This window comes from Crinia signifera, chromosome 1 (genome assembly GCF_055691185.1).
Source record: "Crinia signifera chromosome 1, ASM5569118v1, whole genome shotgun sequence".
In the NCBI taxonomy this organism is placed as follows: Eukaryota; Metazoa; Chordata; class Amphibia; order Anura; family Myobatrachidae; genus Crinia; species Crinia signifera.
Window position 1 is genome coordinate 203,569,624 of NC_139217.1, and position 23,537 is coordinate 203,593,160.

General features: G+C 41.6%; 1 protein-coding gene across 1 annotated transcript in view; it reads right to left on the reverse strand.

Moving 5' to 3' along the window:
- ARHGEF18 (Rho/Rac guanine nucleotide exchange factor 18) overlaps window positions 1-23,537 on the reverse strand; it is a 298,383-nt gene that overhangs the window by 214,225 nt on the left and 60,621 nt on the right. The window contains 1 exon segment of the mRNA XM_083179196.1: window positions 15,033-15,445. Within this exon segment, the coding sequence (XP_083035322.1) occupies window positions 15,033-15,445 (413 nt within the window).

Genomic DNA, 23,537 nt, shown 5'->3' on the forward strand with positions numbered 1-23,537 from the left:
GATCATCCTTCAAGTGATAGTAGGAAGGATTCAGATTTTACATGTTATTGACATGATTCCTTTTACCACATCTGTTATGCTCATTATCATGTTTTTTTATGCAAATTGAAACACATTTTCAATTAAGTATTTGGAGTTTCAGGTGGCCCTTATAAGCAGGTGCAGTTTGTGTAAATGGAAATGACTGTAACAAATATCATGCCAACTGTATCAAATATACTGTAAGACTTGTGTTTGCTTAAAAAAAAAAATCAAATCTGTTATTACAGTACAATTGTTTTATTTATGGCGGTTGCCTGTATTTGATGAGATATTTATCTTAATTAAGAATGAAATCTATAGTTATAACTCCTAGCAGTTTTTAAATATCGAAATTTGGATCAGAACATGCTGCACCCAATCTGCACAAAGTAATCTTTCACCCAGCAACAATTATGACCCATTTCTACTACTTTATACAGTATATTAAATGTTTCCTACTGTACATATCCTTTTTTTTTTTTTAATTCTTTATTTTTTCCACAAAGATACATCAGATATGGTAATTTCTTACATATCTGCACATTAAGACATAAGACATACAATATAATATAATGACAAAAGACATCGTTATCTCTCACATAACACATAAAACATAAAACATTTCATCTTGCATTCACCTTTTATACCTAGATAAAAGTTATCTCTCACTTAACTATTGTCTAGCATTCTCCCTCCTTACATACAAACTTTCTACTTATGTCATGTCAGTTCAGAGTTTAATATCTTTCTAAAGGGGTTATATGGTTAGTTTTTTTTTTCCTTTTTTTTTTTTCTTTCTCTTTTTTTCCTTCTTTCCCCTTTCTTCACCTTTACATATTACTTGAGGGGAAGTCAGGTTCGGGTTATTAGATGCTTAACCTTTTCTTGTATCTCTTATGTTATTTTTTGGTCATAGCTTCCCAGAAGGCACCCCCTTCACGTTCTTTATATTGTTTCCAGACCTCCCATTTATTGCTTAATTTTGTATTTTCTATAACCTGGTTTAGCTCCATTCTGAAGGCATAGTTTATCTTCTCCTTTATCATTGATATGGGAGGTAATTGCTCTTATCTCCAGTATTGAGCTATTGCTGTTTTTGTCGCTAAAAAGGCTTGGTTTAGGAAATATGTATTTATTTGCATCGTTTCTTTTAGGCTAACGTGAAGTAGTACCCTCTCGGGTGTCAGATACACCTCCTCTCCTACTACTTGTGCAATCAATTTTCCTACCTCCCTCCATATTTCTTTTACTTTATTGCAGTTCCAAAAAATATGCATTAGGTCAGCCCTCCCTTCTCTGCATTTCCAGCAGATATTTATTTGGGCCGGGCAAATTTTGTTTATTCGCTCTGGGGTATAGTAGGACCTGCTCAATAATTTAATGTATCTTTCTATATGTGATACTGATTTAGTCATTTTATGCACTATTGAAAAGGTCTTCTCCCATTGCTCTTCTCCTATCTCTAGGCCTAGATCTCTTTCCCATTTAAGCTGTCCTTTCGTTTTCTTTTCCATCGTGCTGTTTATCAGGTTTTTGTACCATAAGGTGATTCCACCTATCTGTTGTCCTCCCCTCATTCTATTAATTACATTGTTAGATAGCTGATTCACTTCATTTTTTCTCATTTGGTATTTATTTATCCAGCTTCTTATTTGTAAGTATTTGTAGAATTCTACTGTCGGTATCCCATATTTTTGTTGTAGCTGTTCGAATGAGTTTAGTCCATGTTCTGCCATTATATTTTCTAATGTTTTTATTCCTCTAACTATTTATGTGTCTACTTTGAGATCTGGGATCAGTTTCATAACTGTTTTAATTTCTATATAGTTAAAGAACGTTTTTGTTTCTTTTTGTATATTCAAGAATACATCCCAAACTTTGAATGTATCTTTAATTGATCTAGGGCTGTCTTTAGGTATTATTCTCATATTTAATGGCATCCATATCAGGTCTTTTATCTCTAGCTCTTTCATAATTCCTTCCTCCACCTTCACCCATGGTCTCTCTTCTCCTTTTTTTTATTCCCTCTGGGATCTGGTTCAGGATGCATGCATATTGATACATTTGTAAATCTGGGAGAGCTACTCCTCCCTTTGTTTTTGGCCTTACCAGCTGTTTTTTTGCTATTTTTGCCCTTTTATCTTTCCATATATATCGGTTTATTATTGCGTTAAATCTATTTATCCAATATTTTGGGAGTAATCTTGGTATTGCTCTGAATAGATATAGCACTTTTGGCAAGAGGAACATTTTTATTGTGGCTATTCTGCCCATCCATGTAACCTCTCTGTATGTCCAGTCTTTTAATTTTTTTTCTAGTTGTTTTAGAAGTGGGGTATAGTTGTATTCTATCAGGTCTTTTTCATTATCTACCAAGTTCACCCCCAGGTATTTTATAGATTTATTTTTCCACTGGAACTTATGCTTTTTTTTAAGTACCTCTAATTCTGCTGGTTCTATGTTTATTGGTAGTATTTCTGTTTTACTTTTGTTTAGTTTATAGTAGGAAATTTTTGCATATTGATTTATTTTCTGCATTAAGGCCAATATTGAAGTTTGGGGTTTAGTGAGAAGCAAAAGTATATCATCTGCAAATAGTAGTGTCTTATGTTGTGCTTTATTAATTATGGGGGCTTCTATTGTTTGTGTGTTTCGTAATAGTTCCGCAAATGGTTCTATAGACAAAATGAATATAATTGGTGATAGTGGGCATCCTTGGCGTGTTCCATTTGAGATGCTAAATTTGGGGGATATACATGAATTAGCCATAACGTGTGCTTCTGGGTTTGAATATACTGTAATGCCATTATTGCTTTCAAGATTTTCCCTATCATACCAAACTTTTTTAAGGCTTCTTCCATATAGCCCCAATGTAATCTATCGAAGGCTTTTTGTGCGTCTAACGACATCACAATTAGGGGTTTTTCTTCCTTTATATGGTGTTCCATGACTGCTATTGCCCTCCTTATGTTTTCCATGCCCTGTCTATTTCTTACAAACCCTACCTGATCTGAGTTAATCAGGTCAGGCAGTAGTTGTTTTAATCTGTTTGCTATAAATTTTTGCATAAATTTTTATATCTGCATTTAACAGGGCAATTGGTCTGTAGTTTTTAATATATTTTGGGTCCTTGCCTTCTTTAGGAATTGTTACTATCCTAGCCTCCAGCATTTCTGTTGGAAACTTTTCGTTGTTAATTGCTTCTTCAAATGTATCCATTAGAATTGGGGCTAGTTGTTTCTGAAATGTCTTATAAAATTCATTACTGTACCTGTCTGGTCCTGTAGCTTTATTTAATTTTAGTGTTTTGATTGCTTCTCTTAATTCTTGGTCGGTTAATGGTTTATTCAGTTTTGTAATCTGGTCTGTATCTAGTTTAGGCAATTTTATATTTTTTAAGAATTCATTTATTTCCTCTTTTGTTGGTTGAGGTGTTTCTTTGTCTGTTTTAAGATTATAGAGGTGTTTATAGTACTCTGCAAACACTTTAGTTATTTCTGTTGGGTTTGAGGTTTTTATTCCATTTTTATCATAAATTTCTTTTATCTGTTTTCTCATCTGTCTGCCTTTTATTTTATTGGCCAGCAGTTTTGATGCTTTATTACCTTCGCAGTATAGTCTTTGCTGGAATTTCAGCATATTTCTTTTTATCTGTTTTATATTTTTGTTTTCTACTTCTGCTCTTATTTTGTTTAATTGGCCTAATGTTTTGTAGTCTTTTGGGTTTTTTTTGTGTATTGCTTCTAGATTCTTTAATTGGTCTTGTAATTGTGCCTGTGCTGCTTGTTCTTCTTTCCTTTCTTTTGAGTTTATTTGCATAATCTTCCTTCTTAGGACTGCTTTTAAAGTGCACCAGAAATTTAGATGGTTTGTTTCTTCTGATTTATTTGTGCTACAGAACTGTTGGATAGTTTCTTCTATTTGTTTTTTTATGTTATCTCTTTTTATTAAATAGTTTGGTATCGTCCAAGTTCTGTGTTTAAGGATCCTTTTTTGGTTGTCCCAGACTATCATTACCGGGGCATGGTCTGACCATGTTATTGGTAAGATTTCAGCTTTTTTAATTTGTTGTAGTGTGTTTTTGTCTGTTAATATTAGGTCTATCCTTGAATATGTCCTATGTACACTAGAAAAAAAAGTATAATCTCTGCTGGTCGGATTTTTCACCCTCCAAGCATCATATAATCCTGCTTCATAAATAAATGTACTCATTTGTTTGGGCGTTTTTAATATTTTTGATTGTTGATTTATCCATCTGCGGATCTAGCGTGACATTTAAATCTCCCAACATAATTAGCGGGTTTTTTTATCTACCCTGTTCTAATTGCTTCAGTAATTTCCTCAAGAAGGTGTCTTGAGCTACATTTGGTGCACATATTGCTATAAACGTTACGTCCTGACCTTCTATTAACCCTCGTAATATAATATATCTGCCTTGTTTGTCTAATATTTGTGATTCTAATTCAAAGTTTATGTTCTTTTTAAAGAGGATGGCCACTCCTCTCTTCTTACAAATGTGGCTTGCAAAAAAGGCTTTAGTGTAATTATGGTCCACCATTCTGGGTTGCTTTAGCCTAGAGAAATGTGTCTCTTGTATTGCGGCTATTTCTATTTCATGCGTGTGTAAATATTGAAGGGCTCTTTTCCTTTTTTGGGGTGAGTTTAGACCTTTTGCATTAATCGTTAGTATCTTAACCATTTCTTATTCTTGTTTTTAATTTTTCCCTTTCCCCTCTTTTTTCTCTTTCTTTTTTTGCTTTTCTCTGTGCTTGACATTTCGACATATACTCTAAAATCCGATACATACAACATTTACACCTACATTTAAACATACTTAATGCTATAGTGTTCTTCTTAGAGCAGATTTGGTCTCTGTGTATCGAGACTTCTTTTCTTTTCTCTAGGGGGGTAGTGGTTTATCCAGCCAACGCCTATATTTGTGCTTTTCTGTTTCTATTTCTTCCAGAGTGTATTTTACCCATATTGTCTTTCTCTTATATCTCTCTATTCCTCACCTATTCCCTTTCTCCCTCTTCCCTCTCCCCCAAAAGATAAATAAATAAGTAAAAATAAAAAATAAATAAAAAAAAACCCTTAAATCAGAGATTAAACTCGAAATCTTGACTTAAATTAGTTTTCATAGTATTGGTACCAAAGGTACTTCTGTTCCCCTTTTCTTATACAGTCTCTTCTATGTGTTTCTTCCAATGGTATCATATTTGTGTAACTTCCCATTCAATACACTATACTGTATATACCCCCTATTAATACACGCAAGAATGTTACAAGCTGGTTATATCGTCTTTGATGCATTTCCCCTAATGATAACATTTTCCGAAGGTAAAAGGCAGCACAAACCTCATTTAATTAACTATGCCTTCGAGCCCTCTCCCTATATATGTGACACAGTAATTGGCTATACCATCAGGAGTACCATCTTAGTGCTGGCACAAAATAAATCATTTATACATCAACGGTTATCTTACTGTACATGCTTTGCTGTTATATTAACCCAAAACGTAAAGCAGTTCTTCTATTTAAGTATAGGCATTTTTAGATAACTTAAGGATTGGTTCCCCATACAGATATCTATATCTATAGAGGAAATACAAATATACAGATATTTAATTTATACTTTACACCCCCCCCCCCCTTTATTCCCTATCCGTCCTCCCATCTTCCTTACTAGACCGTTACATATATTTTACAGTTGTGACGTTTTAGTGACTTAATTGTTAGATCAATGTTTTAGTGCTTATCTAGATAATGTTATTATTAGTGGTGTGGGTATTCCCCTCCCCTCCCTCCCCCCTTGTTTACCATTGTGTGTCTATATGTGTTCTCTGTTTCGTGTACATCCTTTATACCTTTAGGGTGTTTATCTTTTTTTACGTGCTTAATGGTTATTCCGGTAATGTGTACCTATGTATATAGTACTAATGTTAGTGTAATTTCCCTTTTGTGACCCGCCCTCTCTCCCCCTCCTCCTTCCCTCCCACCCCCTCCCTCTATTGGGTGTATACATCTATATTTTCTGTATAATAGCTTCTGCTAATATATTAAAGCAGTTGTTTCATGTACATCTAGTCCACGTCCAATGTCCACAAAAAAAGAGAAAAAAAAATATTTTTTTTTTAATAAAAAATAATTAAAAATACAAATAAAAAAAAAAGGTGCAAAATGTATGGGGGGAGAGCTAGTAAACTTATTAGAATGCGTAGAGAGAGAGAAAAAAAATCAAAAAATAACAACACAAAGGGGAAGGTGACGATGCAAAGGAGTTCCTCTTCATTTCTTCTTTTTCCCCTCTCATTTTCTTCCAATCAGTTTCACGTTAATGTCCAACTATGGCCCATTCCTCTTGAATTGGCTGTACATATCTTTTATTGTAATCATATTTGGGCACGCTCTCCTCAAATAAGCAACAACAATAATGATTTGTGTTTGAAGTGAATTCATAACCCAATTGGGTTAATTATGCAAAAAGCTAATCAGAACAGTTTTATTACTTAATACCCCTTTCTCACTGCCGCAAAAACCCGGGTATTTGCCAGGGCAAGCAGTAATTTCCTGTGTCCTGTCTCAGGGTGAAAGGGATGTAATCATGTGATATGTGACAGCCAGCCAATAAAAGCTGTTTTTTTAACAGCCAATCACAGCAATTTGTACAAATTTCCCAACACCCAATCAAATTCCACACACTTGTTGGAAGGCAGACCATGGAAAGCAGTGTGAAAGGGGCAGACACGGGAATTTCCCGGGTCTGGGGTGCAGTATGAAGCGGGTCTGTTGAGCTGAGAAGCTCTGTGCCCCGCTAAAAATCCAGCAAGAAAAACACAGGATTTAGCAACATTATTTGACATTTACAACCTTCATTTCACCCCTCAAAGAGCATGATTCATTCCCCTCATTTAGCAGTGTATTTGAATGTTTAGCCATTGGATATTAAGAACAGAGGAAAAGAAGCAGATCCACAAGAAAATAATGAAAACGCTAAATAATGGATTGGGCTCAGTATATACTAAGGTGAAAAGGCAGTCAGCATCAGTTTTCAGAATTTTGGCCACATTCTCAATACATACAGTACCTGGTAGGCATGCTTGCAAATATGGTTCAATGCTGACTAGTTGGGCATATACTGGGCAACATTTGAAATGATTTTGCCAAGTATGATGGCTCGGAATGGCAAACTCTAAATGTCATCAAGTATAAATGCAAATTTTCATCTGGTATGGCAACATGGCTCTGGCTAATGAGATCCTCCATCGTCCTGCATGTACAGACAACAAAGATTGATTGACTAAAAAGACCAAGACAATTTTACCCCTGTGGTATTTTGTGTTGGAACTGAAAGGGGGCCTTATCAACTCTGAAAATATGTCTGTCCTTTGACTAAGAGGAATGTACTTCTGTTTCCTCTTATATGCTAAGGAGTATCTGCCTTTGTAAAAACACATGCTTTGAGCAATATCTTCCTTCTTCCAAGGAAAACCTCACTTATTTCACCTGGCAATTGGAATAAAGCAAAATGCTAATTCATTCTCTGGCTCTCCTGAAGTTGAACACAAAGTCAGCAGACTCAAGCCCTCCGTCAGCTACAAAGTACACACTGCTACATAGTAGGCCTTATTTTGGTTCACTCCTTCTGGCAAATTCCTTCTTAGATGGACAAAACCATGTGCACTGCAGGTGGGGCAGATGTAACATGTGCAGAGATAATTAGATGTGGATGGGGTTTTACTTCAAAGTGAGATCTATATTGCTGTTTAAAAATAAAGCAGTCAGTATTTTCCCTGCACAAAATAACTCACCCAAATCTAATTCACTCTGCACATTTTACATCTGCCCCCCTGCAGTGCAAATGTTTTTGTCCATCTAAAAAGGAATTTGCCAGAAGGAATGAACCAGAATAAGGCCCAGTGTGCATGAGGTCATCTGATCACATCACAGTACCAAACCAGATATCCCCACAACAACTACTGACTGGTATGGATATGTGTCCTCTGATTCCCAGACAGTGGGATCATATTAGAGACGTGCATCATGCCCTGCTCTCATTTCTTACACAGACTCACATGCCATTAAATGCCCCAAAGTACAACCAGGTGCCTGCTTGACACCCTCCAATGATGACTACATTTTGGCCGCATAATATTCATGTTATATCAGACATGAACAATGTACTATGAAGCACTCACCCCTAAGATACCCCATGCAGAAATGGGGCATCACCTCATGGAGTAGGTGTGACCTCACAGATGGGTGTGGTTTTGTGGCCAAACTCATTTTTTTTGTCACTCCAGGGATCCATGAGGTGGGTTCTTCCCATGGGGGATGCTTTGGCTGCAGTGCACGCTCCTACACAGAGACAGGAACTGGGTGCTGCACTTAGAATTGAGCTAGAGCTGGCATTTTAGAGTCACTCTTCGGTGAGTGACACCCAGGTGCGGCCGGCTGCCCCCTTGTGAAGCCAATGCTATCAGGGGCGGGCTTGGCTGGGGGGGCAGGGTGCCATGTGCCCCCCGGGCCGCTCAAACAATTTGTGTGCGGGCTGCCTTATTTCTTTGGCTGCTGCTGCAGCCACGTGGCTGACCAGTCTCCGACTGGTCTCCAGAAATATGGCCGCCGGCCTCCTGCACTGAGGACATGTCTAGTGCAGGAGGCCGGCGGCCATGTTTCAGGAGACGAGTCGGAGACAGAGACTCCGTGGGTGAGATTTAATTGAATGAGAGATTCAAAAAAGTGAGAGATTTGGTAAGAAATCTCCAGTTTTTTTAAAGTGGCAATCGTTTACACTGCAAAGCCAGTTTGATTTTGCAGTGTAAATGATTGCCGCTTTAAAAAAACTGGAGATTTCTTACCAAATCTCTCACTTTCTGAATATCTCATCCTATTAAATCTCACCCATAGTGTTCTAATTTACTTCCGGCCTGTGCGTTCCACATCTACTTTCCCCATGCTGCAGCCCGCTTAGGTCCAGTTATTATACAGGGGAGAGCAGCCTGTGGGGGTCCTGTTATTATTATAAGGGGAAGCAGCCTTTGGGGTCCCTTAATTATTATACAGGGGGGGCAACCTGTGGGTGTCCGGTAATTATTTTACAGGGGGAGCAGCGTGTAGGGGTCCCATTATTATTATACAGGGGTGCCACCTGTGGGGGTCCGGTAATTATTATACAGGCGGTGCAGCCTGTTGTGTCCTGTTATTATTATACAGGTGGAGCAGCCTGTGGGTTCCTTTTATTATTATAAGACTGGGGGAGTAGCCTCTGGTGTCCTGATATTATACAGGGGGAGCAGCCTGTGGGGGTCCTATTATTATACAAGGGAGCAGCCTGTGGTGTCCTGTTATTATTATACAGAGGAGCAGCCTGTGGTGTCCTGTTATTATTATAAGACAGGGGGAGTAGCCTGTGGTGTCCTGATATTATATGGGGGGAGCAGCCTGTGGGGGTCCTATTATTATACAGGGGAGCAGCCTGTGGTGTCTTGTTATAATTATAAAACTGGGGTGTCCTGATATTATACAGGGGGAGCAGCCTGTGCGGGTCCTATTATTATTATTATACAAGGGAGCAGCCTGTGGTGTCCTGTTATTATTATACAGAGGGAGGAGCAGCCTGTGGTGTCCTGTTATTATTATAAAACAGGGGCAGTAGCCTGTGGTGTCCTGATATTATACAGGGGGAGCAGCCTGTGGGGGTCCTATTATTATACAGGGGAGCAGCCTGTGGGGTCTTGTTATAATTATAAGACTGGGGAGTAGCCTGTGGTGTCCTGATATTATACAGGGGTAGCAGCTTGTGGGGTCCTATTATTGATTTTCTTCTTAATAAATATTTTTAAAATGAAAAACCTCAATTTAACGATGCACTATTAAGGTGTGTACACACTGGGCAATATGATCGCTGGCAATATATTGCTAGCAATATATTGCTCAGCAAGCATATTGCTCAGTGTCCTGTTTTCATTTGCGACCAGAGATGGTCGCAGATTAAAAAGAAACTGCCGGGGGAGCCCAGCAGTGGAAATCAGCAGCGGGCAGAAAACGGGAGTGCGCACCCAAAGATTTATAGCCGGTGCACACTCCCATCGCTGGCAATATGGTCGCTCAGCAACCATATTTCCAGTGATATTTGCAATAATTGCCCCCATGTGTACGCACCTTTACTTATGGGCCGGTGCTCTGGATTGCCCCCCAGGCTAAATTTTACCAGCCAGCCCCTGAATGATATGAAGGAAGACCTTCCCCAAACCCTACAATGGCTCTCACTGGCAGGAAGCTTTATACACTCCCTGCTGTAAGAGGGAGAGCTATATTAGAAACGCAACAGATTTTCTATGTAGCAAGGTTTCTGTACAAGTAGTTGTTTGTTCAGCGAACACACGCTTCTACTGTTTAATATGTCTATGGCGCTCTTCTCATAAACATTTTTATTAACACATTCCATCCTGAGCTACTAACACTACAACCCGGTCTATGCTGTGTATCATTCTAATGTCTACCAGGGATTTCCCTAAGACATTTCATTTCGCCTTGCTTTCCTTCACCCAAACATCCCCCTTATTTGTGGCCTGGCTTATTTCTCTCATTTTTTCCCTCAAGCCCTTGTTACTCAGAATAAACGGTAGATCAGGGGCCTGTATATGACAAGGCTGCCTCTAGAGAACATGAGCACACCTTAAAAGGAGGGAATTGATAAAAATAGCCCAGATCGATATAGAGTTGCATCAAACTACGCACTGATAGAAATCTAGCCACTGGGATTCATTCCGGCGTAAGTACATCTAGGTCTGGATCATATCCGCACACAGACAGAAAACTGTACTATAGAACAGCACAGACATGTACTGCATTATACATGCATTGGATTGTAGAGGGCTAGAACAAACAAGAGGTACAGTACAGTACTTGAACTATTACTCATCATTTCCGTTGTTTTGTTGTCTTTCTTCTTTATAAAAAATAAAACCTGGTAAGACATAGCATTTTATTAACTCCATGTAATAGACATTTAACTCCATTAATGATGCAAATGACTAATCATCTTATACCGAGTAACATAAGCTTTTTAACTCATTCTATCCCATTGTATATTGTTGCTCTCAGTTCTAGAAACATTGGTAGAATGATTATATGTTTATGGAACAACAAGGACAAACACTGGAAAATATAAACTAAGAAGAAATCATCATGACGCCATTCCTCCAGTAAAAACATATTGCTGCTATAAATACAAAAGCCTGAGGGCCAGATGCACTAAGCTTCATAAAGTGATAAAGTGGAGAGTGATAAACAACCAGCCAATCAGCTCCTACCTGTCATCATTGAAACCCAGTCTGTGACATGGCAGTTAGGACTTGGAGCTGATTGGCTGGCTGTTTATCACTCTCCACTTTATCACAGGGTTGCCGATTTTTGAAGTCGCCTCTCTAGGAGAAGCCCGGAGAGGAGACTTTCAGCATGACTTCGGGGGGCGGGGCTTGAGTGTGACATCATTAAGCCCTGCCCCCAGGATGGGAAATAACCCGTTTTGTCTATCTTCGTTAAGGGGGCGGGGCGTTTGTGACGCATTAGCCCCACCCCCTCAGCGGAGATCGGCAGATAGGGTTATGTTAACGCTAAGGGCAGGATGGAGGTAGCGGCAATCAGGGGACTAAGCGGGGGTGCCCAGGATTCCGTGAGGATTTCGCACCTTTCCGGGGGGCCGGGAGGGGGACCCGATTTTCGGGACCCTCCCGGCCATTCCAGGATGGTAGGCAACACTGCTTTATCACTTTTTGAAGCTTACTGCATCTGGCCTCATAACTCATGCTTGAACCCTGCTCATTTATATTATAGATTTTGGACTGAGTTGAAGGAAGTTGTACATAATTGCTTCTGTGTTGCATGCATGCAAACTAAGGGCCTGATTCAGTAGTGCTCGCTAAGAAGCGGTTGTTCGCTAGTTTTCAATGGGGATTTTTGCTGGGCATTCCCCTGATGCCACCCCCTGTACACCCCCTCCCTCCCCTACCCGTGCGAACACCTTAAGTGAAGGCGTTTGCACAGTGGGGCTGCACATGCGCATAATCACGCATGTGCATGCGCAGTCCCAAAAACATCGGAACGGGGCTGAATTCACTCTATTCACAAATAAGCTGAATCGCCCCATAAATGTATATATGTATGTGTGATTCTAAGTCACTATTATTATCAGTGACAATTATCAGGGCCGGCGCCACCACTAGGCAGGTCTAGGCATTTGCCTAGGGCGCCGGCCACTGGAGGGCGGTACTGAACCGGCGAGGTACCATAGAGAGGGAGCAGGTGAGTATGTCATCCTCCTCCCTCTCCCCTTCCCGACCCCCATCCCACCCGTTAATTAACGCTGCCCCCTCCGCGCCGCCCGCTTCCTGCTCCCCGCTGGGGGAATTTCAGTGCGGCAGTATCGCCCGCACACACTTTCCCCCCTGTGCCGTAATGCACCCGCCGAACCAACACCCCCCCCACTATCGCCCACACACACTCCCGCCTCCGTGCCGTAACGCACCCGCCGAACCCCCGCCCCGCAGTATCGTCCGCCGGGCGGCACGGGGGGCTTTGCCTGGGGCGGGCGGGGGGCTTGCACCGGCCCTGACAATTATACCTTAGGTGCATAGACATTAAAGATTTTCTCTATGCGATTTCTGTGAACTTCATGGAGCCCAGAACCATACAATCTTGACTACTGTATATTTACTTGAGATTCTGAATGTGGCCAATTTTTACTATACTAGAACAGGGTTTGGGTCATAGGGTCGACAGAACTTAGGTCGACAGTCATTAGATCAACCACTATAGGTCGACAGTCACTAGGGCGAACACTGTAAGTCCACAGTCAATAGGTCAACATATGAAACAGGTCGATATTGTCATTAGGTCGACACAAGCATTGCTTCAACATGGAAAAGTTTGACCTGAAAAGGACTACATGAGTTTTCATGGTTTTTTTTTTTGGTGTCTATGTCGACTTCACCCACTACACTCGCTACACTCGTCACACTATTATATTCTCACTCTTTGCCCACTTGAATAGTAAAGTATGGAAAAACACCTTTAAAAAAAAAAAAAAAACAACTGGAAAAACGTGTCGACCTTTTTCATGTCAACCTTTTCCATGTTGATATAATGCTTGTGTCAACCTCATGACCATGTCTACCTAATGCATGTCAACATATTTCATGTGTCGACCTAGTGACTGATGGCCTATAGATGTCGACTTAATGACTGTTGACCTAATGCTTGTAGATCTAGTAACTGAATCCCCTAGAACAGTGGTTCCCAACCCTGGTCCTCAAGTACCCCCAAAAGTACACGTTTTCCAGGTCACCCAGCAGGTGCACAGATTATTCAGGCACATATTAAAAGATCCACAGGTGGAGCTAATTATTTCACTGATTCTGTGTGGAGACCTGCAAAACATGCACTGTTGGGGGTACTTGAGGACCAGGGTTGGGAACCACTGCCCTAGAACACTAAACTTTATACAATATAGTCAAAATATAACGCTGATATTCATATTTGCGTCTGATCATTTGTTTTATTCAAGCTGTATACACACTGGAGGTTATTCTGGTTGGTGCGAAACTTTCCGAATTCTTTCGGAGCCGACCGCACGCCACGCTGTGCGGACATTGTAAGAACAAACGCCCACAGGTCCTCCGCATTCAGACGGACTCGCTCTCTAAGAATAGGGTGTGTTTTCGGACAACATCCAAACCGTATGTGTGCAGTGGCCACACAAAGATTCTGCACGGTCTTACAGCGTCAGAACGGACGGGAAGCTGGCCGTACGCACCGATACGGTGTATTTCCGTAAAAGTGACATGTATATTTATATTAGTGATACCAATTTCTGGCCATTGCTTGCAGTTTAAATGTGTGTAAAAATGCAGCCGTGCTTTCAGCATATATTCGTGTGTTTAGTAATGGTCCTTTTAGGCTGCAATGGTTCCAATTGAAGCAATGAAAAGATTGTAATTAATGACTAATGAGTAGAGGAGTGGATTGTATTGTGTTCAGCTGAGAGTGGTTCAGGTGCGGGCGTACTAAATGGGCGAACCGAATGCCTAGCGCATGACCGAGTGGTGTCCGCAAAGTAATACTTGCTTATGAAGACCGCATATTTCCTGCCTGTTGGTTCGTTTGCAGTCGGTGTTCTGTCCGAATGCACGCCTACCAGAGTTTGTGCACTCCCTCGTGTACGCCCATATTTACGCCCAGTTTAGCCCACTTTGAAACTACGCCCTTGTGTAGTTCCGAATGACGCCCATATTACGCCCATATTTCCCGAGTGAATGTGGTGCACATTTCTGTACGATATTAGTGAGAACGAGTACGGAGACCGTGCGTGGCACATGCGCATTGCGTTGCCTACGCATGCGCAGACGGCTAAAAACCGCCATCCGAAAGAATTCGGAAAGTTACGCATCGACCAGAATAATGCCCACTGTGCTATTTGTGCTAACTCTTCTTCCAATTTTGACTATATTGTCAAAATCAAAAGCTCAAATTGCACCGTGTGTATGCACCTTAACTTCAAGGAAATGGCCACCGGGGGTCCTGGCGACACCTAATCAAAGTAAGAGAGAAACATCTAGTACTGTACTTCAAGCTCTATCATTTTCCATGGGTATTGTCTAACTGAAAATGTGCTTTTTTTTTTACAGGTACACATTTTAACACAGATTTGCCGACTTTTAAGCTGCCCTCTATGGGAGAGGGCAACCAGCTCCAGGAAGTAGGGAGTGGTACCAGTAGGTGGGCAGTTATGGGTGCGGGGATCCAGTAATGTGTATGGTACTTAGCCTACAATTCCATTACTCAGTTGGGGATACTTTCTGTTTGCAAACACCTGTGCATTGCTAGTCTCAGCTACATAGCAAGTCTAAGCTACATAGTTAATACATATACTTAGCTGTTCAGGAGCATTATTCAACAGATTCAATGTTAAACATTATTTTCTGCAATCAAAGTTTAAGCTCCCTCACCTTCGTACAGTATCTGTTGGTAAGACTGCATCATCCCAGCTGTGTCTCCTGGAAGTTGAAAGTGACCTCACCAAGATAGGAATGGTTTCCTTGGCTCTTGTCAAATCTTCTAAATTATTCTTTACTCTTTCAGATTCTGAATTAATTCCAGCTTCAAAAACCAAGGGGCATAGAAAAGGCTTGGAATATGTAATTACAACTTCTCCATTATCAAAGCTAATATTGGGTCCACTGGCAACACAGAAAGCAGCAGTTGTAGGTTTAGAGGTTTCTTGGTCAGGGATCTTATCTTCCAGCTGTTCAAGATCCTTATAGTATTCCGTTCCTTGAAGTGATGAGTCAAGAGAGGGCAAGTCTTCACTGCTGCTCATCATATCACTGCAGCAATTCTCAAGGTCCATCGACTGGTCATCCTATGGACAGAACATTTTCAGCTCAGATTTTATAAACAGGCTTGGGGGGGGGGGGGGTATATTTACTCAAGTGTGGGTTTATGGAACAAACAAACAGAACTCAAATATCTGTAGGATTCATAGTTGAAAAGCGATGTAAAAGCTTCAATACTGAGGCAATTACAATAGTAGAACCAATGGCATTGTGTTAAACATGGTAGACTTTGTAACTGCACATACTGTATAATGTTTCAGGATCATATATAGATCATTTGAAGTGCTTAAAGCAATAAGGAACTGCAGTATGGGCACTTGTGTTTATACTTATGCAAACCTGGATACAATTCCAGGGACATGCAATAAGACAGTGGTCCTGATTCAAACATGATCGCTGGGAAACTAATTTTCACCACCCAGCCAGAGTGGAATCCTGCCCTTTGCAAGCTTGCGAATGGCTTAGCGCGGCTTGTAACGAGTTTCTGGATCTAGGATTCCCCTGCAAATCCATTCTCAAACCACTCACCATCTAACGATTTTCTCAGTGTGTGCAGTCTATGCGTCGCCCCTGGACTTACACGGTGGCTGCGATAGAATCAGGCTGATCGGTGCCAGCGCTAACATCACACATCCTACCTCCAAATGCCTGGGCACGCCTGTGTTTTCCCAAACACTCCCAGAAAATGTCCACATACTACCCCCAAATGCTGTTCAGCGATTAAAAAAAGTAGCAGGCTTTCATTGCATAGTGGCCTTATACATGTGTAATATGGGCCACACTAATGCACATTCTATCATGCATATTATGCAGCCTTACGATCAGGGCTGAATCAGGCCCAGTATCTACACCACTATCATAGTGGGCACATTCTCTCACCAGAGCCCATACTAATTAAATGCATCTTTCTTTATAGTTTAAGGGACCGCCATACCACCTTCAACTTCTATAATATTGTTTAAACATTATTATATAATCATATATGATTTTTATTTCAAAGTGTTTGTTATAGGGTCTTTTTCTTATTTATAGCCTATTAGATGTTTGTATTAGCTACACTGAATTATTAATACTGTATTTATTGTATATTTTAAAACTTATGTTATTTTTGTTATTTTTTTATAGACCACTTTTTGTACTTTATTCCTAAATGAGTCAGCGCCTTTCTTCATTTGTGGGCCAATCATCCATGGCAGGGTGGCCAAACCGCTCCTCAACATCTAACAACAGAATACGTCTTCTAGACCACCTAGCTGGTCATTACTAACATTTTCAAACATGTGGTGCATTCATTGCTAACAAACACATTCTACAGATCCACAGGTGTTCTGGAAAACATGAACTGTGGTTGATTTCGAGGACCAGTTTATTATAGAAGTATTATGTACCATTCACTCCTTTTAAATTTGATCTCAGATATAGGGATGTGCAGGCTCAGATTGCCCAGATCCAAGGCCGCCCGAACGTCAGCGATCCGAGCCCAGATCTGAGCGGCGTTTGGATGTTCCCGTCTGACTCGGATCCGGGCGCACGGACAAAACGTCATTGTCCGGCGCTGTATTCTACCGAGATCCGGACTCGCATAAATTCCAGCTCTGCGCCGCCATCTTCACTCTGTCTTGGGGGATTGGTTAGGTTGGTTGTGTGACTGTCTCTCCTCCTCTGCTGGGGCCTAATTATTTAGTCCACTGGTGCCACACTGCGTATTCCACTCTACTAGTGGCTGCCAGTACCTGCCCAGTGCCTTCTACTGTTGTTACTGTGCTGCCGTAGTATACAGTACGCTGGTGCCTACATAATAGTACATACACTATATTATTCTACTGGTGCCCTACCTACCAATACCTACCACAGTATATATATATATATATATATATATATATATATATATATATATATATATATATATATATATATATAATTCCAGCCTGCTGGTGCCTACCTACTGACATATATAATACCTGTCTGCTGGTGCCTACCTACTGACGTATATATATATATATATATATATATATATATAATACCTGTCTGCTGGTGCATACCTATTGCCGTATATATAAAACCTGTCTGCTGGTGCCTACCTACTGTCGTAAATATAATTCCAGACACTGGTGCCTAACTACTGCCGTATACATATTTCCAGTCCGCTGGTGCCTACCTAGCCTACTGATGCATAATTCCATTCAGCTGGTGCCTATATATATATATATATATATATATATATATATATATATATATAATACCTGTCTGCTGGTGCATAACTACTGACGTATATATAATTCCAGTCTGCTGGTGCCTACCTAGCCTACTGATGTATATATTATTCCAGTCTACTAGTGCCTACCTAGCCTACCGACGTATATTTAAATCCAGTCTGCTGGTGCCTACCTAGCCTAGTGACGTATATTTAATCCAGACCGCTAGTCCCTACCTAGCCTGCTGAAGTATATTTAATTCCAGTCTGCTGGTGCCTACCTAGCCTACTGATGTATAATTCCAGTCTGCTGGTGCCTATCTACGGACGTACAGTTGTGCTCATAAGTTTACATACCCTAGCAGAATTTGTTATTTTCTGGCCATTTGTCATTGTTAGTGGTTGGATGAAGCCAAATTATTTTCAAACAACTGTGTTTACTCTTTTAAAATCATAATGACAACAGAAACTACCCAAATGACCCTGATCAAAAGTTTACATACCCTGGAGATTTTGGCCTGATAACATGCACACAAGTTGACACAAACAGGTTTGAATGGCTACTAAAGGTAACCATCCTCACCTGTGATCTGTTTGCTTTTAATCAGTGTGTGTGTATAAAAGGTCAGTGAGTTTCTGGTCTCCTGAAAGACCCTTGCATCTTTCATCCAGTGCTGAACTGAAGTGTCTGGATTCTGAGTCATGGGGAAAGCAAAAGAATTGTCAAAGGATCTGCGGGAAAGGGTAATTGAACTGTATAAAACAGGGAAGGAATTTAAAAAGATATCCAAGCAATTGAGAATGCCAATCAGCAGTGTTCAGACTCTAATTAAGAAGTGGAAAATGAGGGATTCTGTGGAAACCAAATCATGATCAGGTAGACCAACAAAAATTTCAGCCACAACTGCCAGGAAAATTGTTCGGGATGCAAAGAAATATCCACAAATAACTCCAGCTGAAATACAGGACTCTCTGAAAAAAAGTGGTGTGGTTGTTTCAAGATGCAAAATTAAGGAGGCATTTGAAGAAAAATGGGATGCATGGTCGCCAGAAGAAAACCATTACTACGCAAATGCCACACAGCATCCAGCTTATAATATTCCAAACAGCACAGAGACAAGACTCAAAACTTCTGAAACAAAGTAATTTGGAGTGAAGAGACCAAAATGTAATGTTTTGGCCACAATCATAAATGTTACATTTGGAGAGGAGTCAACAAGGCCTATGATGAAGGTACTACATTCCTACTGTTAAATACACAGAGGTGGATCACTGCTGTTTTGGGGATGTGTGAGCTACAAAGGCACTGGAAACTTGGTCAAAATTGATGGCAAGATGAATGCAGCATGTTATTAGAAAATACTGGAAGAAAATTTGCACTCATCAGTCCAGAAGCTGCGCATGGGATGTGCTTGGATGTTCCAACATGACAATGTTCCAAAACACAGGGCCAAGTCAACCTGTCATTGGCTACAGCAGAATAAAGTGAAGGTTCTGGAGTGGCCATCTCAGTCTCCTAACCTCAATATTATTGAGCCACTCTGGAGAAATCCCAAACGTGCAGTTCATGCAAGACAGCCCAAGAATTTACAGGAACTGGAGGCTTTTTGGCAAGAAGAATGGGCATCTGAGAAAAAAAATAACCTCATACACAGCTACCACAAAAGACTTCAAGCTGTCATTGATGTCAAAGGGGACAACATATGGTATTAAGAACTAGGGTATGTAAACTTTTGATCAGGGTCATTTGGGTAGTTTCTGTTGTCATTATGATTTAAAAAAAAGTGGTTCAGGGCAAACTAAGGACTATATGACTGTGACAGCCCACTGGGTAGAAGCATCACATTCCGCAGCATCTCCATCACAACAGCTCCTTCCAAGGCAGGCTACACTGTGTTTCACCGGTTTCAGTAAGAGGCACAACGCTGACAACCTCTTATAGAAAGATGAAAAATCATCTTGCAGTGGCTTACCCTGCTTAGACTGTCCTGGGGATTTGTGGTGTCAGACAATACCAGAAACATTGTGCGGGCAATACACATGGGCAATTTCCATCACAAGCCATGTTTTGCCCAAACTATAAATTTGATGGTACAGCATTTCATCAGAAGTGACAGGAGTGTGCAGGAGATACTTGCGGTGGCACACAAAATTTCCGGACACTTTCGGCATTCTGTTACTGCTTGCCGAAGCCTGGAGAGGCAAGAGAAACTCCTCAACCTGCCTTGCCATCACCTTAAACAAAAGGTTGTGATGCGCTGGAACTCCACCCTCTGTATGCTGCAGAGGATGGAGGAGCAGCAAAAGGCCATTCAAGCCTACACAGCCACCTACGACATAGGCAGAGGAGTGGGGATGCACCTGACTCAAGCGCAGTGGAGAATGATTTCCGTGTTGTGCAAGGATCTCCAGCCAGTAAAGTCAGTTCCGACACTGCCAGCTTGAGTCAGGGCATTCTTCTGATCAGGGTGTTGCAGAAGCAGCTGGAGAAATTGAAGGAGGAGCTAAAGCGTTGCGATTCCGCAAAGCATGTTGCTCTTGTGGATGAAACCCTCCATACACTTTTCCAGGATGCGAGGGTTGTCAGTCTGTTAAAGTCAGAGGAATACATTCTGGCCACCGTGCACGATCCTCTGTTTAAAGTGTATGTTTGATTTATCCCTTCCCTACTGCCATGCGTCTGCGCGATAGCGATGTTGAGCCTGCAGTGCTTTTTTTTTTTCATGTTAGGGCCAATGTATTTTTTCATGGGGGCAGGTGGCCCTATCTAGATTTTGCTATGGGGCCCACACTGTTCTTGTTACACCCTGACAGTATATATTAGAAGGTTATGTTTATTGCATGTTGTTACTAGATGACTACTTTATGATTAATAGATAGATTTATTGGAACATTAGCCAGTGTGTTTTAATGTATTACATATGTTATAATCATAAAGCACAGTTTGGTTTATGACTTACTCCTAAGGAGGGATTACTTGTGATTTTGTGTTGAACTATGTCTATGGTATAGGCATGTAAATCAATGACTTAATCTGCACTATGTACTTGACTAAGGATACGGAGGCTTAAAATCTCTACATCTGAAGTATAATTACAGTATCTGCCTGGAAATTACACTCATTAGTGTTCATGTACTTTAGTTATGATACTGTATTATTTAAATTTTCACTAAGTCACAGTAGTTTTTAATTATGTAAACAGTTATTATTATTATTATTTTTATTATTATAATAAAAAGGCATTGGAAATGTCACTGTTGGATTTGACATTATGGGGGAAATTTACTAAAAAACATTTGTGGAAAAAAATCGTATTTTCATACGAAAATGCAATTTTTTTTGGTGTATACGTATTTTTGGCATTTACTATGCCAAAAAAACGTATTTTCATATTCTTAATGATGGGACATTCGTATTTGTATTTACAAATACGAATGTCTACACCATCGATAGAATATGACAGCAATCACCATTCAAAAGAATGGTGACTCCTGATTTACTAAGCAGCCGTATTGATATACAAGTCCCCCCGGCCAAAGCATTAACCCTCTGAACAGTCAGCCTGGCCAGGGGCCCTGGGGGAGTGGGGATCCCCCCCAATAAAGGGGTCCCCCCCCTCCAGGACTTACCTGACCAGGCTGAAGCCTGGTGCTGTCCTCGATGCCCCTGGGCGGTGGGCATCGAGCTGATTGTGTGTAAAAAAAATTGAATAAACTATTGTTTTTAACTGTGGAACTATGAGTCCCAGCAAGCCTACCCTGCAAGCTGGGACTTGGAGAACCACAAGTCCCAGCCTGCGGGGCATTAAAGGGCCGCTGGGTCTTGTAGTTCCACAGTTAAAAAAATAGTAAAATAAACACACACTGACACATAAGAAAAATAAAACTTTAATACATACATTACACACATACTGATACTTACCTATCTTGATCCCGTAGGTAAGTCCCAGAGTCTTGATCCGGTGCCTTGTCCCGGTCCGGATCTATGCCGGCATTCTTCACCATGTCGATCTCCATGTTGGCGGCGTCGTCCGGTCCAGGGTCCGAAGAAATCCATGGTGGACCTGTGGAAGAACCTGGAAGAAGAGCTGGACCACGGCGGACCAAGACTGAAGAACTTCCATGGAGGACCTGGGTGAGTAGGATTTCCTTCCACAGGTCCACCATGGATTTCTTCGGACCCCGGGACCGGACGCCGACGCCGACATGGAGATCGACATGGTGAAGAATGCCGACATAGATCCGCACTGCTGCTGAACTCGGGCGGCATTAAATCTTGCATATTATTTTGAATTCTGATGGGCCACCTCATGCCATAAATATAGCTTGAAGTCTTCTAGGTATAGACAGGGCCGGTGCAAGGCACCGGAGCGCCCCAGGCGAGTCGGGGTGGGGGCGCCCCGTTGCCGGGAGGGGGGGGGGGTGTACCTGTCCTGCGGCTGTGTATATAAAGCTTGCGGCGGTGGCAGCGGGGGGGTCCCTGCAATTAATAATAAATAGAGCACTATCCGCCTGGCTAGGCAGAAGCGCTTCTGTTGTGAAAACACTGGCCCAGTGTTTCCACAACAGAAGCGCTTCCGCGTAGCCAGGCGGATAGCGCTCTATTTCTTATTGACTGCAGGCCCCCCCCCCCCCGCTGCCGCCGCAAGCTTTATATACACAGCCGCAGGACAGGTACCCCCGCGGCACGGGGGGGGAATGCCGCCCTCCAGTGGCCGGCGCCCTAGGCAAATGCCTAGATTTGCCTAGTGGTGACGCCGGCCCTGGGTATAGATTCTATTAAGTGTCGGTATGTTTAATGTGGAATATTAGTGTAATGTACTGTAGATGCATCACTAACTTTGGTGACACCAGGTGTGAGTAGCATACCTGACGCACCGCTAAAAAGGGGACATGACATTGTGGGAAAGGGTGTTGCCTTGCAGAAAGGGGCACAACCTTGCCATTTTCATCACTCTGGGGATCCTGGAGATACGGGGCTGCCCCCCACAGACTGCCTGTCTGCAGTGCCAACTCCAAGATTTTGAGAAGAGCCAAATACTGCTCCCATCTCCTGCCACTGAGGAGTAGGGATGTGCAAGTTCGGAATGGAGGAATCAGGACACCGCCCTTCCAAATTGCTTTCTGAGCCTGTTCTGGAATTCCCACCCGACTCAGAGTGCGGGTCTCCAGACCTCGCAAGATCCAGACCCTTTAAAGGGGCGGGGGGCCGGGTGCCATCTTCTTTCCAGTCTAGGAGAGTGAAGAGGCAGCACGTCCTGGCAGCCTGCCTGCTTGCCCGCCTGCTGTCCCGCGGTCCAGTCCACTTATAGTGCTGTCTTGTCCAGTGATAGTGCTGTCTGCGGTATACATCAGTCCAGTGAAAGTGCTGTATAGTCCAGTCCAGTGCAAGTTATACTGCTGTATAGTCCAGTCCAGTGAAAGTGCTGTATAGTCCAGTGCAGTGATACTGTGTGTATAGTCCAGTCCAGTGATATTGCTGCATAATTCCAGTCCAGTGGCACAGGCATTAAAGTAATTGGTACTGCTGCATAAGTCCAGTAATACTGTTGTTAAAGGCCAGCGATATTGCTGCATAAGTCCAGTACAGTGATACTGCCTTTAAAGATCATGGAGAACCAACATTTGGAGGAGAAACTAGTGAAAGAACAAGAACCACTTCCTCCTAGTGCTGAAGCTGCTGCCACTCATCATGATAACATAGAACATGAAATGCCATCATTGTCGTCTGCCAAGGCCGATGCCCAATGTCATCGTAAAGGGCATGTAAAATCCAAAATGGCAAAGTTCAGTAACTTGAAGAAAAAAATAAATGTAAATCATTTGATGAGAAATGTAAGTTTGCCAATATGACATTTACGACACAGAGTGGCAAGGAATGGCTAATGCCCTGGCCTATGTTAATCATGACTAGTGGTTCATAT